The sequence below is a fragment of the Cylas formicarius genome, unplaced genomic scaffold (genome assembly GCF_029955315.1).
Source record: "Cylas formicarius isolate icCylForm1 unplaced genomic scaffold, icCylForm1.1 PGA_scaffold_5__7_contigs__length_24384050, whole genome shotgun sequence".
In the NCBI taxonomy this organism is placed as follows: Eukaryota; Metazoa; Arthropoda; class Insecta; order Coleoptera; family Brentidae; genus Cylas; species Cylas formicarius.
The window spans coordinates 23,837,774-23,855,396 of NW_026844341.1; the positions used below are offsets into that span (position 1 = coordinate 23,837,774).

Sequence of the window (17,623 nt, forward strand, 5' to 3'; positions counted from 1 at the left end):
GCGCGTTTAATTTCGAGTAAAGAACCAAATCATATTGATTATACAAAAATTGATATAGTCACGCTTGCTTCTAAATTTAAACTCTCGAAATGGTTTGGCCGTGGGGGCAATATACCGGGTGTCATAATTCATTAATTAGTTTCATGATACTGACAAGGTTTTCGTGTTGCAAACTCGAGTTGTGCGTGAAACTTTGTCTTCTTTTAAATATATATCTTAGTAGGCTGCGAAAAAAAAATTGAAGTCTTCGGTCAAACAGTTTTTTTTGACAGCATTTTAAACAAGACGTGTCCGAAAGAATGTCGCACATAACGCAAATTGAGTATAGAGCAGTCATAAAGTTTTTGATAAAAGAAGGGTTAGCACCTAAAATTATTAAAGAAAGGCTGCAAGATGGGTTCCTAAAAACCTTTCGTCTATTCAAAAACAACGCCGTGTCGAGGGTGCCCGGTCTTTTTTGGAACTCTGTGGGTCGGAACCGAAGCCTGTGATAGAAACTATTGTGACGGGAGTTGAAACTATGGTTCTCTATTATGACCCTCTATCGAAAAAAGAATCGATGGAGTGGCGTCGTAAGGGTGAAGCACCTCCAAGAAAATTGAGAGTCTGCCAGTCAACAAAAAAGGTGATGGCCACCATGTTTTGGGATTGTGAAGGAATTCTTTTGATAGATTCTAAAGAAACTAATACCACTGTCGATAGTAAATATTACGCAACATTATTACATAAAATGCGAGACTGCATACTTGTAAAACGTAGAGGAAAACTGACCAGAGGCGTGCGTCCTTTGCACGATAATGCACCTGTCCACACTGCTGGTGTTGCACAAGCTGACATTTTAGAGTGTGGGTTCCGACAGACAGATCATCCTCCCTATAGTCCAGATACGGCCCCCAGCGACTATTATTTGTTTGGACATTTGAAAAAGGACTTACGTGGACGGCGGACTAACGACGAAGTTGAGTTAAAAGATGCTGTTTTAGCTCATTTTGTAGACAAACAAAAAGAATATATTTTTTAAAGGATTGAGTTGTTTTTGAAAAGATGTAATAAGTGTATTGAAGTTAAGGGTGATTGATTATATTGAAAAATAATAAAAAATTGTTACTCTTCTACTCTAGTAGGTAGGCTAGTCCTTCAAAGACATTATCTGGGTACTGCGTGTGTTGAGGCTGGGAGAATGGCGTTTATTTAAATGTTTCGGGTATACGCGCACGCGTTTGTGTATTTTTGCCGCTATTAATAGAAAAAGAAATGATAATCGAAAAACGCATAATAGTTTACCGGTCACAGGCCTGCGGAACACGTGGCCTACATCCGCCGAATCTGGACAGGTTAACGTCTAAGTGCATTCCAGTGACGTAGTCGGGAGACTTAAAAAATCGGGGGGGGTTAGATCCGGTTCGTCTCGCGGCGCTCCGTTTTAATTTGGCAAACCGCGAATCTCCGCCGACGCCATTTGTCACTCGGCGAGGACGTGGAAAGTTTTCACGCATTCTTTAACGCGACCGAAACCGATATTTCATAATTTCGAGGGCAAACACCGTTAATTAATGGCGTCGTCAAAAATAGTCGACAGAAATTTCGACATTCGTTCATTCTGGAATGGAAATTAATCCAAAAGATGTGTGGAAACGGAATGGAAATCTAGAGAAACCGAAGACAAATTGCGGGTCGTTTTTTGGCCAATGAGTGACACATTGTATAAGAGTTTGTAAGAAAATTAAAAAAATATAGTCGCATTAATTAGTTTGAACACGGCTTATGAATGTTAGCAGAATGCTTGACAAAACAATTAAAATAATCAAGAAACTCATTTTAAACACTACTTTAGAATAACTTTTTTTTGTAAGATTGGACCTAAATGTGGTAGGAACTAATTTTAGTTTTCGTTTTTTCAATTTTGATGGTTTCAGCGCATTATGCACCTAAAATCTTTGTATCTTTAATGGTTTAATACCAGGCCCTTTTTTATTATACACGCAAAAGGTGAACTCTTGTCTTTGCACTACTCGTACTTACTATATATAGAAATTACGAAATAAAAATATAACTAATATTTCTTGCAATCGGGAGTTGGCCATATCTATCCATGTCTACAAATACGGCAAAGTTATTATTTAGGAAAACAATTATATTTTTTTGGGCGAATCCTATTATTACGCACTTATTTATTTTTAAACAAGCCTGTTCAATGTGTCCAATGTCAAACGAGTGAAGTAGGCGAGAGTCAGTAAGAGAACTTCTACTGAGTTTGGTTTTGTAATAAATTTTACATAAAATATAATTAAATTAAAATATCCATTCAAGTTTTCCAGTGCCGGGGCGCTTTTATTACGAACATATCGGGTTTTTGTTTGCTTAACACGGCAGTTGGCGAGTTAATTAAAATTTAATGTGACAAAATTCCCAAAATCGGTCGGTTTTGCGGGAAAACAATGTCCAAATCGCAAATTTCATTCTCTCGTGATCATATTTTGTTTTTTCTTGTTGGCGCGAATCCTCAGCGCACGCCCTTATGGCCGAGGTCATTTAATAATGGAACGTCGGAGGGTACAAACATGCTCTCCAGATGTCGGGCCGGAGGATCAATTTTAGATGACCTGCTAGTCAATATGCGGTCGCAAAGCACGAAGCCCCAGATGTCGACTACTCCTACTATTGTTTCGCTTTTTTCTCTTTTAATGAACAGATTCGGGATCGACGTTGTTTGGGAGCGTCTGATGATGCGTCCCCACTTGGACGAACAAAACCCAGACCTCGGGGCTCTGTTCTTCGTCGTTCGGTACCGATAAGACGCTTCGGCCTTTAATGAATCGGTTCGAAGTACTTTACCTTCATTTTCCGCCCTTCCTATAGGCGCATAATAAACCCTGTACCGAGGAACAAATCTTTAGTGTATTTCAATAATTAGGGCATTATTCACATTCGCACTTGTCCTTGCCGACATTATACCCGACCTTGTACCTCTATAACACCTGGATGTGATCTCTAATAGAGTTCGAGGTAAATTACGGGCGTGGGTTTGCAAATCCCGCACTAATTGACAAGGGCATACTAGGGCACAGTCGATTCACCATCCGCCGTATCTCCCCGCGAGCTCCCGTTGGAGATTAATCAATAGCTTCCTCCTGGGGGGGAGAGAGGGAGAGGGAGTGCATCGCATTCCCGGTAAACTACACGCGCAGTGCAGTTGGAATTATTAGGAGTACTTGGGGGGAAAACTGGCACGGTTAATTTCAGGATTCAGCCAGGAAGAGGAATGCTTGCACAGTTTAGAGCCAGTTTATTGGCTACATTTTGTGTGTAAGATTGCGGATCAATTTTTTTTTATACCTCCTTTTTAAAAAAAAACCCTATACGTTGAATTCAAAAGCTTATCGTCATCTCACGTGGCAGTTATCTATTTAAATACAATCTCAGAAGAGATATGTTTTTTAATTAAAAAACTAATCGTTACTTTTTCAAATCGCGGACACCCACGGCGTGAGTTGAAGGTACAACAACATCCGTTCGTGTGCGTTTATAGACACGTTCATCATCCCACGCCCAATAAACTATGTCGTACGTTTATAGTGCACGATGATCGACCGCAAATTGTCAACTTAATCCCTCGGCGACATCTTTTACGACATGTTTTCATTTTGTTCAGCATAAACCGCCACTTCAATCGCGCTGAAGGTCGCTAACGATCGTTTTCTGTCTGACAATATCAATAGCCAGTTCCCATGTAAAAAGCAAGTAAAAATAACACCAGACCAAATGGTTGTTTTTGTCGTTAATGTCATCGATCTCTTCTAACGATTCTAAGTAGGAAGTTTGGGTTAGTACCAGCCTCCGGCAAACGTTTTAATTTAGATTATCAAAATGGCTGCCATGAGAACATTTCCGGCTTCTGGACTTGTAAACAGAGAACGCAAGAGACGATGGGACTTGCCGTAGCTTGCAGCAGGATTATGGTGACATTTCTCAGGCGCTAGTCTTAGCTTCAGTTAATGCACTCCAAGAAGTAAACAAAAGTATCTAATTATAATTGGGGCCTAACTCACCCTTGAACACGGATCCTCCCTCAGCGATCGCCTATCGACACATTAAGAACCCCTCACTGTCGCACCGTGGCACCAATAAGTGATTATTAAAGAAAAACAATCGACGAACGGGCGTTCGGGTGGTGGGGATTTGGCGTCAGCGGATTGATATAGCCATTTCATACGTGACGATAATACATAATGGCCTGTCGTCGCCGTTTTGTTACCATCCGATATCTTTAAAGAGAATAACGCGGAGCCTGCAGAATATTAGTATGCTCAGGCCGTCGCAGTGGCTTTTTGAGCTTAGCTCGTGGACTAGCGTTCAAGTCTGGCTTAGGTTAGGCGAATTTTGAGGTGACGTATGGGGGCTGTTGCCAAATTTTTAGAGTTAAAAGCGACCTCCACTTCAGCACAACATTGTTAAGTTGAATTTCCACAGACTAATGTGACACAACCGATGAGAAGTTTCGTAAACAGTATTTAAGATATTGTTATGAAGATTTCTTGACTTTTTCTGTTTAAAATATCAGTTGCAGATAGTTCCTAATCGAGTTTCGTTGTTCCTTATTTTACAAAAATTCCTTTGGAAAAATTTAGAACCTCAGACAAAAATTACTAAAGAAAAATTTGAATAATCGTCATTTCTTTAACCCACTTTGTCCCAGTGGTGCGTTAATGCACAATGTCGCATCCAGGAAATATTTTTGCACATCCACTTACAAATGTTATTATTTTCACTACTAAAGGGCATAAAACCGTAGAAAAGTTAACAAAAGCGGTACATAAATTTGTATCAAATGTTCAAGCAAATCCAAAATAGTAAAAAAAAAATATTTTGGATTTGTATTGCCATTTTTGTTAAGTCTATAGCGTGAAGATTACAGCGAAGAAAACATACATTGGAAAGTTCGGTTCATTTTTTCATATTTTTATCCTTTACTTTTTAAATGATTTCTCAGATTTAATTAAAAAATATATGCAAAAGAGACTTGAACATTTTTCCGCAGTAGCCATTAATTACGTATTAGCCGAATTATTGACTGGGAAATTTAGTATGCAGCTGGTGGCCTTAAAGCCGTTAATGCGACTTTTAATCGTTATGGCCGGGCAGTAACTGTTTCCGACTAGCGTATCGGCAATAATCACATCTAGACAGTGCTTCCGAATAAAATTATTCAAGCGACTCAAGTACCGACAATAAACCTTAACTTCCGGCAAGACGAACTTTTTATTAGTTTCAATGAAGACACGAATTGTTCTTCAATTACATAACTGCCACATAACCATGTTTATATTGCACTACCGCACCACGAGAAGCATACAGGGCGATCGCCGAGAAATAAACGATTTTTTTACATTATACATTAAATATTATATTACTTTTTACAGAACATCAATTCTTTGCCCGCGTAACGTATTCAACTATAATCTAACTGCACGGCGATTAGCTGTTTCCCGGAAGCGAGTTGTTGCTTTCAGAGCTTGACTGAAACTGTCTGAACTGTCTGAAGAAGCCAACAGGATGATTGGCGAAACGTCTGCAATTTCGACGCAGCAGGAATCCAGAAGTTTTGTGAAAAGTATTACAGTAGCCTGCGGAAGTTGCTTTGAGAAATTAAATATTCAATTGTTATTATTATTTTGATTTGATTTGATTTGATTCGATAAAACTATACTTCTTGCTTGTCATCAATTCTTCTACACACAGAAGAGAATCTATAGAAATCTCTAAGCAAACATACAATCTTAACCGCCACTCAGGTCTTTACCTGTCACCAGACAATATATGAGCAGGTACAGAGTGCTGTGATTACTTGTCTTTTATCCACTGCAAAAGGTGAAGAGGAAACGTTGTTGAATAGAACCTAACCTAACATGAGAGAGAGTGTTAATTTAAAATCAGTGTATTCATTATTAATAAAGTTATTTTAGATTTATACATCCGTGCGTTCGTAAATTCACAACACAGAGTAGAGTTTTAGTTAAGCTCTGAAGAAGAAAACAGGATGATTAATTAAACAAACCATTTGCTTACCAATGTTTGTTACAACTGAATGAAATCTTTTTTCATCTTAATAAAAATTTATTCGCGGTAAATTTACTTGAGTCAATTGGCTCGAGTTTAGATTTTGCAAATAATGTTGTATGTATTTTCTTGATAGTCATTCCAATTTCATTTTTCATGTTGAGAAAACCTGTTAATAGATTTTAGTCAACCGTTTTATTTAGATGCTTTAAAAATATTCCCGATGTGTAACGTATTCTCGGGTAATCCCACTAGAGGTCAAATTTCCGGATTAAATTTGATCTCGTGTGGTATTCGGCAAGAAAATTCCACACCAGTAGTTTTCAACCAATCAAAATTGATTTTGTCGGTTGATTTCCAACTAAAAGTCATCCGTTGCCATGGTGATCTGTCAAAAAAACACGTTTTGATTGGTTAATATTCACAGATGTGTAGCTGGCTCTATTTTACGAGAAAACGATCAGCGTGTAGCCTTTATTATCAATTATTTACAATTACGTATTTTTAACTTTTATCCATTCATTAGCAAAATTGATATTAATTTTATGGCCATATTTGAACTTAACAGCCAACAAGAAAAAAATAATAGGGGTGGATGGAACAACTCGCTTCTGGGAAACAGCAGCTTTTTAAATTAAATTAAAAAAAAATATTTGAAGAATATCTTCATTATTTCATATTCTGGGTGATTTTTTTGCATGGTCTTTCTACAGATCTACAGTTTTTTAATTGTACCGCAAATTTTACTCATCATTGTAAAGCAAAGCATGTGTTCAACTTCTTCAACAACAATTAATAATAATAATAATAATAATCCATTTATTGTTATAACCATCAAAGTTACATAGAAATAATTACATAACCAAAGTTAAATAAGCGAAACAACGGTCAACAATAGGCCTTGTTAGGGCAGCCATCTAGAAGTTCTAGATACTGTTCAGGCCTCGATTTAACAACGAAAATATAATAATAAAAAATTTCGTAGAATTTATTTGAAAGCGCCAAGCGTAGATATACATAATTCTAAAGAAAAGAAAGAAAGTGTTTTTCTAACATATATTTCTAGAAATATGTATGAACAATTTATATGGTCAACATTTCAAGTCAATGTAATTTGTGGAACTCAGCGATACTTTTTATTTATAATGAAAATAGTCATAATTTATAAATTTTCAGTGAATGATTTAGAACCGAAAAAAATATTCCAAAAAGCTATTAATATTCTCAAACCATTAACTGTCAAAGAAATAACGTCATAAATGCAAAAAATTTGGCTTAGTGATTAAATATTTTTCCGTTCTATGATCTGGATGAGTTGTGTTTTATGTGATAACAAAAGACAAAAGTAAAGTTGAATTAATTTTCTATTACATTGGATAAAGTATATGTTTCCAAACCCTAATCACCGTGCAGTTAGATTATAGTTTAATACGTTACGCGGGCAAAGAATTTATATATATCTATACCCACAGTTAATAATCAATCTAAAGTCTTATAATAAAATTCATTGAAAATGATAATTTATTTTCCTCATTTGATCTTTCAACTAATCTGACGTTAGACGTTTGCGTCGAAGTCGAAAATTTGGTTTCTGAAACGTTTCGAGGTTATAATTATTTTCTTCATTCTTCCGACCAAGCATAGCTTCAATTAAATTTTTATTACTACGCGCTAGCGGAAAGATAAAATTTTGGACATATCTATATGATGCGGGGTTGCGCAGGAGATACAAAAATGATATATATTATCACTAGAGAAAAATTATTTGCAATAAAAAATTTTTTGAATTAATCAACAAAATTAAAGATATCAAAATTCCTTCTAACGCAACACTATTATCTTTTGATGTACAAAACTTATTTCCCAGTATTCCACCTATGGATGTGATAGATTTTACCCTAACTCGGAAACAACCATTGGTGAAACAAGAGTTATTAGATTGCTTAATAGTATCTTTAGACCAAAATTATTTTGAATTTAATGGACAGGTTTATATCTCTAAAGAAGGTTTAATTATGGGAAACCCACTCAGTACTTTTGTTAGCCGAGATTTTTATGGATAATTTCGAAAATATCATACTAGAACATCCTTTAAGTAAAAGTTTTTTATGGTGGTATAGATATGTGGACGATGTCTTTGCTTGCTTTGTTGGAACGGACAGACAATTGAATTCTTTTTTAAATTACACTAACCCAATACATAATCGTATAAAATTCACTATCGAGATTGAACAGGATAACTCTATTAATTTTTTAGACTTAACTATTACGAAAGTGCAAAACAATATATCATAAACCTTCACACACGGACACAGTCATACATAACAGCTCAAATCACCCTTATACCCTCAAAATGGCTGCATTTAACTCTTTTATACACAGACTTCTTAATGCGCCACTCTCAACAGAAAACTACAACAAAGAACTTAATATCATTAAACAAATTGCACTGAACAATCCGTCCATTATAGATAAAATTATAAATAAAAAACAAATCCAGACAACAGTAAACTCTATTTATCGGAAACCTACTACAGAACGCGAACAATTTAAAACAATTACATACATAGGAGAACCTACTGAAAAAGCTTTCAGAACTAACAACACAATACGAAAATATTTAAAAAACAATAAAACGAAATGTCCGAAATCCCAAAAATCAAGTGCCTACAGTTTGAAATATGGATCTTGTTCTAAAATTTATATTGAACAAACAGGTGGATCGTTCAAGAAACGCATCAACGAACATAAAAGAACATTTAAAAACAATAGTGTAGATTCTAATTATGCTACACACTTAAACACAGAAAAACACATTTTTGGCAAATTTAGGACACTTAACGCGTTTCTTATATTTATAAAATATTTTCAAAAAAACTGACGTAAAAAATAAACAAAAAATACAACGGCACGCGGTGTTCCCAAGCGGTCACCCATCCAAGTACTAACCGCGCCCGACGCTGCTTAACTTCAGAGATCGGACGGGATCTGGTGTATCAGCGTAGTATGGCCGTTGCATGTAAAATCTAGTTTTTTTAGAGAATATATACTAGAAAGGGCGTTAAAAATAAAAAAATACAATGGCACGTGGAATTTTTCTAATTTTGGTAAACTTCTTGCTCTCAATGTTTCAAAACATTTGTCAAAATGTGGTTTAAAAATAGCTTTCAGAACTAACAAGACAATAGGAAAATATTTAAAAAACAATAAATCGAAATGTCCAAAATCCCAAAAATCAGGTGTCTACAGGTTAAAATGCGGATCTTGTCCTAAAATTTATATTGGACAAACAGGTAGATCCTTCAAGAAACGCATTAACGAACATATAAGAGCGTTTAAAAACAATAGTCTAGATTCTGATTATGCTACGCACTCAAACACAGAAAAACGCATTTTTGACGACAATTTTGATATATTACACACAGCCACAAAAAGTAGAAAATTAAATTTATTGAAAGCCATGGAGATTAACAAAATGAGACATTCAAATGTATTGCTTAACGATCAATTAGATTTAAATACCTCTCCGACACGGTGTTGTCGAAACAATTGTCATGTAAAAATATATAATTTCGTGAAAATCTAAACTTTCAGTTCTTATTTATTTTGATAAATGCATTTCTTTTCGTACAAAATTATTTCTTTTTTTTTGTGCAGCCGCTCCGAAGTGCGACCGGAAGCAGTAGCCAGCGAAGTGTGAAAAAAGAAACAGCGATAAATCTCGGGTCCGTTCGCAACTTGGCCGGAATCGAATTCCACTCGACCAGAGTTGAAAACTAAATTACTCGGGCGGGCGAACTGCTAATGGAACTTTTATGCATGTAAATTGAATTAATTTCGAACATGCCGTGAGGAGAGATCATGATGGCGTGTTCTTTAATAGATGGTGGACTGGCCTGAATTTAGATTCTATGAAACTGATTATTTACCACAGACCATGGTGTGGTGTAGTTGTGGTTACACGCGCGGTATTTAATTGTAAACCTTCTTTAAGTGTGATTACGTGTAGTTACTGCTCGAATAAATTACCTATCTAACTACGAAGCAATAACTGACGCCTTAATCAGCCAACTACTCATGGTGGTCTCTAAATAGATTCGTCGGAACATTTCAAAGCGACGAAAGCTTTAAATCAATCAATTTAGGTATCACGTTAATAAAGGGGGCAACATTGTTGAACTCCGATGGAACAATTGAGATAACATTGACCTGGCTGGTTCACCATTGTATTCTGTGCAACGTTGCTTCCTACCAATTGTGCTGTTGTGCTCACAGGTCAGGAAAAAAATAAATAGAACGATATCCTGGCACTGGCATTAATGACTCTCGACTCCAACATTTTCACTTGTAGTGTATATTTAGAACAAGCACTTACCCTTTGCGCACTTGAGGCAGCGTTTTCTGGGGAAGGACTTGTGCCTCAGCGAGTGTTCGTCGATGGGCGACGCCACTTCACTCTCCTGCACCATCTGGCTGAAGTCTTCCCTGAAACTCTTCGAAGAGGAGGCAACACTATTCGTCCGGTCCCTCCCGGAGAAGTTTCCGATCGAATGCCTCCTCGGACTGATGTTTCCGTTAGCGATCCTCTTCGCCGCACTGAAGTTGTAGTACCTCGCGGAGTCTTCGCTGATAAAAACCTCGTCGTTGTCCAACTCGTCGGCGGCTTCCTCCGACGTCGGTAGCGGGAGGTACATGAGGTCAGAATGACCGTTTTCCTGGTGCCTTTTCGCCGGGTTCGGTTTCGTGGGGTGCTTGAACGCCAAATCGGGGTCCATGTCGCTCAGACGCGGCTCGCCCATGATGAGCAACTCCTGGTTGGAGTCCGCGGAGTTGGTGCTCGTCGACCTGAGCAAGTTCCACAACTCCCTACGGGTTCCCCTCGGGGGCGTCAACTGGCGAGCGAGTGACGTCACCGACGAGCTCTCCTTTCTTCGCAGAATCGCTCTTTCTTCGGCGGCCAGCGAGAAGTAACTCGGATTGTCTGTAAACATCGCGAGCTGATCAACAAACTGAAACGAATTGTTCTCGTAGCACGATTTCCAACTATGTAAGAAACGTTATAACAAAAACTATGCCAGTCGCCGCTGAATACTAATTCTCGGGAAGGTCGTGGAATCCATAATAAGCTCGGTGGTAGTAGGGGGGGGGGGGGGGGGGTAGAAAAGGATCCCGACAGGATGGCCTGGCTTCGGAGATGTGCGGCGCGTGAATTTTAAGATAAAAACGAGTCTATTTACAGATTTCGATAGCGCGTTTGTTTTCCATCGTCTCATGAATACAGAACGGCGGGAAAATTCCAAGTAAAGTCGTCTGCACGGCTTTTAGCTTTTTGCATTGCGGCCTTTAACTCTGAACGTTATACTTGCGGGTTGGAGCAGAACAATGCGATATACGGATCGCCAATGTGTACCGCAGGGAGCGATACTTGGTCCGATTCTAGCGGCCGATTTATTAAATGATTTACTTTGAATGGGTATTTATAGATAGAAGTTAAAATATATCAAGAGATCAATTTTTTGCTACTGTATCAAGGATTGAAAAAATCATTAGTAAGCTTTCTGATACAAGTGTTCGTCGGAACCGAAGTCTGTGATAGAAACTATTGTGACGGGAGATGGTTCTCTATTATGACCCTCTATCGAAAAAAGAATCAATGGAGTGACGGCGTAAGGGTGAAGCACCTCCAAGAAAATTCAGAGTCAACAAAAAAGGTGATGGCCACGATCTTTTGCGATCGTGAATGAATTCTTTTGATAGATTTTAAAGAAACTAATCCACTGTCAATGGAAAATAGTACGCAACATTATTACATAAATTGCCAGACTGTATACGTGTAAAACGTCGAGGAAAACTGACCAGAGGCGTGCGTCTTTTGCACGTTAATGCACCTGTCCATACGGCTGGTGTTGCACAAGCTGCCATTTTAGAGTGTGGATTGCAACAGATAGATCATCCTCCCTATAGTCCAGATATAACCCCCAGCGACTATTATTTGTTTGGATATTTGGAAAAGGACTTACGTGGGCGGCGGTTTGACGACGAAGTTGAGTTAAAAGAGGCTGTTTTAGCTCATTATTTTTTTTAAAGGAATTGATAAAGAGATGTAATAAGTGTATTGAAGTTAAGGGGGATTATATTGAAAAAGAATAAAAAAATTGTTTTGATGCTGCCCTCGTAAATTAAGGTCAACAGTAATATGATAAATTAATCAAACTAAATTTTGTGCGATGAAAAATTAATCTGGGAAGATTGGGGTCTAACAAAGAGGACCTTTTCGGGATTCATGCATTTTGAATTGGGGACGGAGTTGTAAAAATATAGCCCTCCAAATTTAACGTGGGCAGAAATTTGTCATTTTGCTCCATTTTTGGGCCAATTGCTATGTCATCTACGTGACTGTTTACGTGACTTGACAACGCGATCGTTACCCGCTGTCGAACACAATGATGGGAAAAAATCCGTTTTGACAAAATGCAAATGCTCGATAGGAATTCGATTATCGAGATGCATGCAGGTGTTTTCCATTTTGTTTTGATGCTCGCGGCGTTTTTGGGACATGTCCAGTCAGCACGTCGCCGTCGAGGTCGTCTGCCACCTTTTTTTTCGGATTTTGGTCTCTCGACGCCGTTTTCGTTCAGTTCCAATTCATTATAGAGGCCGATGTGTCAGTACAGTAAAAAAAAAAAAACGTCATACCAACTTATGTCCTAGAAGCCTTAACTTTTGAGATACTAGGTGGAAAAAATTAGTACGCCACTGATATTTTTTCACGTGAACATTTTCTTTCGATGGCCGATTAAAATAATTCATATTAATATCTTCACAACATCGACTAATCAAAAATTATGAATAGTGAATGGCTCAGACTTATTGAAATATTTTGGTAGAAAAAATGGACCTATCAGATGATTACTAATAATCCTTGCCCAAACATCTTATCGTTGCTGATAAAACCAGACTACAAAAAACGGTTTGAAAAGTGTGATCGTATATCAACAAAAATATTCGACTTCAAATGGCTCAATTTTGAACTGAGGTGGCTTCCAACAACAACATTAAGGTTTTATGGTCATTTTTCGGTATATATAGTAGCAGGTAGTGTGTAAATATTACATTTGATAAAGACACGGTGTATAATTTCGTGAAAATCTGAACTTTTAGTTCTTATTTATTTTGATAAATGAATTTGCATCAAGTAAAAGCCACCTCATTTAAAATTGAGCCATTTCAAGTGGAATATTTTCGCTGATATACGATCGCACTTTTCAAACCATTTTTTGTACTCTGCTTTTATCAGCAACTATAGGATGTTTGGGCAACGATTATTAGTAATCATCTAATTGGTCCATCTTTTCTACCAAGTCTTTTTATTTATTTTGGGTCAATTTTCACTAGCAATTCTTGTTTTTGAGGTTATAAAATAGTCTTTTTCAATGTAGTTGAAGGATCGTGCTCGTTTAAGGACGAATCATTTTCCCAATATTTCAAAGGTAATAATTATCATAAATATTTTGAACCCGGGTCGATCCTAGGACAAAAATTAAGGTCCATTTGTTTGAATTACAAAAGTCTCTGTCCGAAATAAATCATTGTTCTACCGGTAATGAAGTTTAGATTCATTATTACAGATGGTTGCCTTATTGTTACTGTAATATTCGAAAAATGCGCACAGCAAATTCAAATGCGGAAAACTATATATCGTCCTCCCCCATTGCCCTATTTTTAGACGCCGGGTTCTCCGGGACTTGTCTATTGTTCTTCAAGTTCAAAAATCTCATCTCCCAAGACGACCACGGCATAGGAATGACAAAACAATACCGACGAAATAAATCCGGAGGCACTTGTCTCTCGTCTCGAACGCTATACTCATCAATTATTCACGACGTCGCCGATCGGGAGAGATTTGAATATTTTTTGGGCAGGCTAATAGAGACGCAGGCTGAATTCAAATCCCGCACGGAGGAATATTATAAATATTATAATACGTAATGTGTTAATAAATTCTGTCTTACCGAGATCCATTGTTTTCGAATGCGATGCTGGTCGGTGCTTGAAAACGCCTTCTAATTTTAAACCGACGTGACTGGAAAGGCCATTCGGACTTCCCTTTTCGAAGCTGACGGGGGTTCTAGCTGCAACGAAAATATAAAATAATAAAACGCGTTTATAGAAGGGGGGTTATTATTAAAACCTACGATCGATATCGATCGCTCCAAATACTTTTCAATGTGCGCGGGATGTTGCAGTTGTTATTGCGTCTATATGCCCCGCCATTTGGTATCCGTTAAACGTTATTTAACGCAAACTCATTGGTTCTCCATAGCATGGTACCCGTCAAAAGGCAAGGCAGTGAATGCTTTGAAGCGATTTGAAATTTGGAAGGGTTAATATAGGTTTAATGTCCAGGTTGGCGCCAAAATTTCCCGGCCTGACCTAGATGCCGCTCCAGTAACACGACAAAAACTTTGTCTCCCTTTAAATATATATCTTAGTGGGCTGCGAAAAAAAATGACGTGTTGCGTCAAACAGTTTTTTATTGACGGCATTTTAAACGAGACGTGTCCGAAAAAATGTCGCAAATTGAGTATAGAGCAGTCATAACGTTTTTGACAAAAAAGGGTTAGCAGCTGTGTACGGCCAAAGTTTTCCTTCGTACCCTGTAGAGAAAGAATGGGCAAAACATTTTCGAATGGGGCAGGAGGACCAGTGGAGGTCATAACGGCAGATATTGTTGCAATTGTGGAAGAGGTGGCATTGAGTGATCGACGTTTAAAGGTCAAGAAAATCTGCATCATCATTTAGGTGTGCAAGATGGGTTCCTAAAAACCTTTCGGCTATTCAAAAACAATGCCGTGTCGAGTGTCTTCTTTGGAACTCTGTGGGTCGGAACCGAAGCCTGTGATAGAAACTATTGTGAAGTTTATTGAAGTTAAGGGGGATTTTATATTGAAAAATAATAAAAAATTGTTACTCTATTTTTTTTTTGAGGAGATCATTCCACGTAGAATAGGACGGTTTTTCTATTTTTATTGTTTTTCTAAAATGTTCATTTAATTTTTGAAAATTGTGTCTAGGAGTATGTGACCCTCATAAATACAATTTACCGGGTCACCTGATCATGGGAAAAATTGTAAATGAAACTTTTCTTTACTTGCCTAATGGCAAATAGCATTTAATATAATGAACCATTAATTTCTTAGGAAAATCTAGTTTTTTCAAAAAGCACCCTAGTGGAAACGAAATTTCTTCTTCTTCTTCTTGTCAAACAAAAATCATCCGGGACATAACTATAGCAATTATTATTTAGCACGTCAGTTGTACATACGACCATAACGGATTTGCATTTTTTATGAGTTCGATAGATCGGTGGTTGTACTATACCGGCGAGCAAAAATTGTTTTCCAGCACACTTTTGCGATACCCGTTGGTGTGGAACGCCCTTAATATTTTGTATACTGTCCGTAGGTCTTTTGTTTTTAGTGTTAAAGTTTAGACGCAATTTCTTCTAATATTTGTTTAGTTAAAGTGTGAACGTTTCTTTCATAGGCAAAATTTTTATGTCCCGGTACAAACGGCGTCTTCCTCAGATGTTCTTGGGTCCGGTGTCGGGTATACCAGAACGCGACGTCACGGGATCCATAAAAAAAAACACGAAACGCGGCGGTTGTTGTAACTAATTAACGTACGAGATTTTCGAAACACGCTTCGGATGTTTTTGTGTCCGCCCCGCCCGACTGCGGGCTCAAATTCGGGCCAGATGACGGGATGAAGTCTAAAGAAAACGACAATGATGCGTCGTCGAAGAGGGAGAGCAGATACGCGCCGTCAGGACTTCAAGGACGCGTGCTTTGACTGTTTTTCGTCATTCCCTCTAATTTATAGAAGAGGCTTTTACGGATAATCCCCCCGATACGGTGTGTTTCGTGACAACCGGGCCAGGCTCGGGCTTAATTTCGCAGGAATTTCCACTATCTTTCAGAATTTATAAAAATCAATAGGCTTTTCAATTTTTTTGAGTAAATAAAATATAGCACCCTTAATCAATTGATTAATAATAAATTTCGTTCTATTTCTGGAATACAAGTGGTGTAGTAAGATTGGGATTTTTTTGAGTGAAAGCTTGTTTTTTTTACGAGAAACCCGCGTTGTCCGGACATTCGGCTGTGTGTTTTTAAAGGCATACCCCATTTTAACGTCCAAAAGTAGTCCGCCATCAACCTTGAAACCTTGAAAATCAGAAATATTGTTGCAATACACTAGCGGTTCTTCCTGAGTAGAATTTGTTTCTTATTTTTTCTATTGAATCCATTAAACTAACAAAAATAACAAGCATCTTCAAAGCTTAAACATTTGTTCCTACATTTTTGGCAGCAAACAGCCCAGGACTTGCCTTGGTCGCTAATTTTTACACCAAAATTAGCGTTGTAGGTATACGTTTTTCATAAAAGAAGTTGACCTTTACTGTACTACGACGTCACTCCCACAGAGATAACAACAGTTATTTGGATTGTTCGCACGATGTCTTCTTTCCACACATTAGTACGATGATCAATGCAACCAAACTGCTCATAAGCAGATCACAACTTGCTTTGTAGAGAAATCTAATGTAACAAGCAAAACGGTTTTTGCTAACATTTCAGGCGGGGTCATAACTATTTCCGTAAAATGATAAAATTCCGGCTGATTCAGTAGCAGTTACAGATAACGCCCGCTGTCATTCACGACTCTAACCTTGGAGAAAACGACACTACAATTACTACGAGAGTCGTCAACATTAAAATAAGTGTAAGTACGTAAGAGAAAACTCGTAATACCACTAAATGCCGGGTTGTCAACATATCGATTTGGCTACTTCGCGTTTTTTAGAGTAGTACAACCAACTGAATCGCGCGCGGGACATTTAAATTCCAATTTCGTCAGTCCGCCTATGAATATTTCTATGGTTGGCAATAATGGTTTTAAGAATAGAGTCATGGATGACGTGATTAAAAGTTTATATTATATAAGCTGTACTATACACGGATATAAACCCGGGTGAATCTACGTCCGCTTGGTAAGAAGCAAAAGATTTGAAATAAAATTAATGGCAAACATTAGTCCCTAAAAAGTCGGTACCAAATACAAGCACTAGAATTATTACTGTATAACATAAAAAATCTGGTAGGTATATCATTGAAATAAATATTTCTTTAGGTTAATAGATGGAAATTTTATTCCCTGCTTCTTAAGTATAATATGCATTAAACTGTTGTAGCTTTGGATATTTCTAAAGCTAAGTAGTTCTTTTGAGAGAAAATATCGCCTTAAAACACCCCAAAGCGATCCTTATCAGTTAAGACAATGCCTGAAATCACGCCCGCTTGGGAGACGTCAATTATTTTATTAAATTCAATTGCCTTATTTGTCCCGTACGGACATACTTTGCGTGTCCGACGAACTTAAAATGCTAAAAGACTTAGATGACCATTAAAAGCCGGGGCGGAGAGGAAACCTTGAAACTCAAGTTAATTTTGTCGCCAATAAAATTAGTTGACAAAGCTGTGGATGTTATAATGGAATAACAGCG

The 17,623-nt window shown here is 37.6% G+C and overlaps 1 protein-coding gene and 1 non-coding gene across 2 annotated transcripts in view; both read right to left on the reverse strand.

Moving 5' to 3' along the window:
- LOC132701997 (phosphoinositide 3-kinase adapter protein 1) overlaps positions 1-17,623 on the reverse strand; it is a 73,204-nt gene that overhangs the window by 26,279 nt on the left and 29,302 nt on the right. Inside the window, exons 2-3 of the mRNA XM_060670386.1 lie at positions 14,070-14,189; positions 10,433-11,038 (exon numbers count right to left, since the gene is read on the reverse strand). Coding sequence (XP_060526369.1) covers positions 10,433-11,038; positions 14,070-14,079 — 616 coding nt within the window. The 5' untranslated portion in view covers positions 14,080-14,189. The remainder of the gene's footprint in view (positions 1-10,432; positions 11,039-14,069; positions 14,190-17,623) is intronic.
- On the reverse strand, positions 8,958-9,075 carry LOC132702684 (5S ribosomal RNA). The gene has a single exon (XR_009618926.1). It is a non-coding gene; the product is annotated as a 5S ribosomal RNA (ribosomal RNA).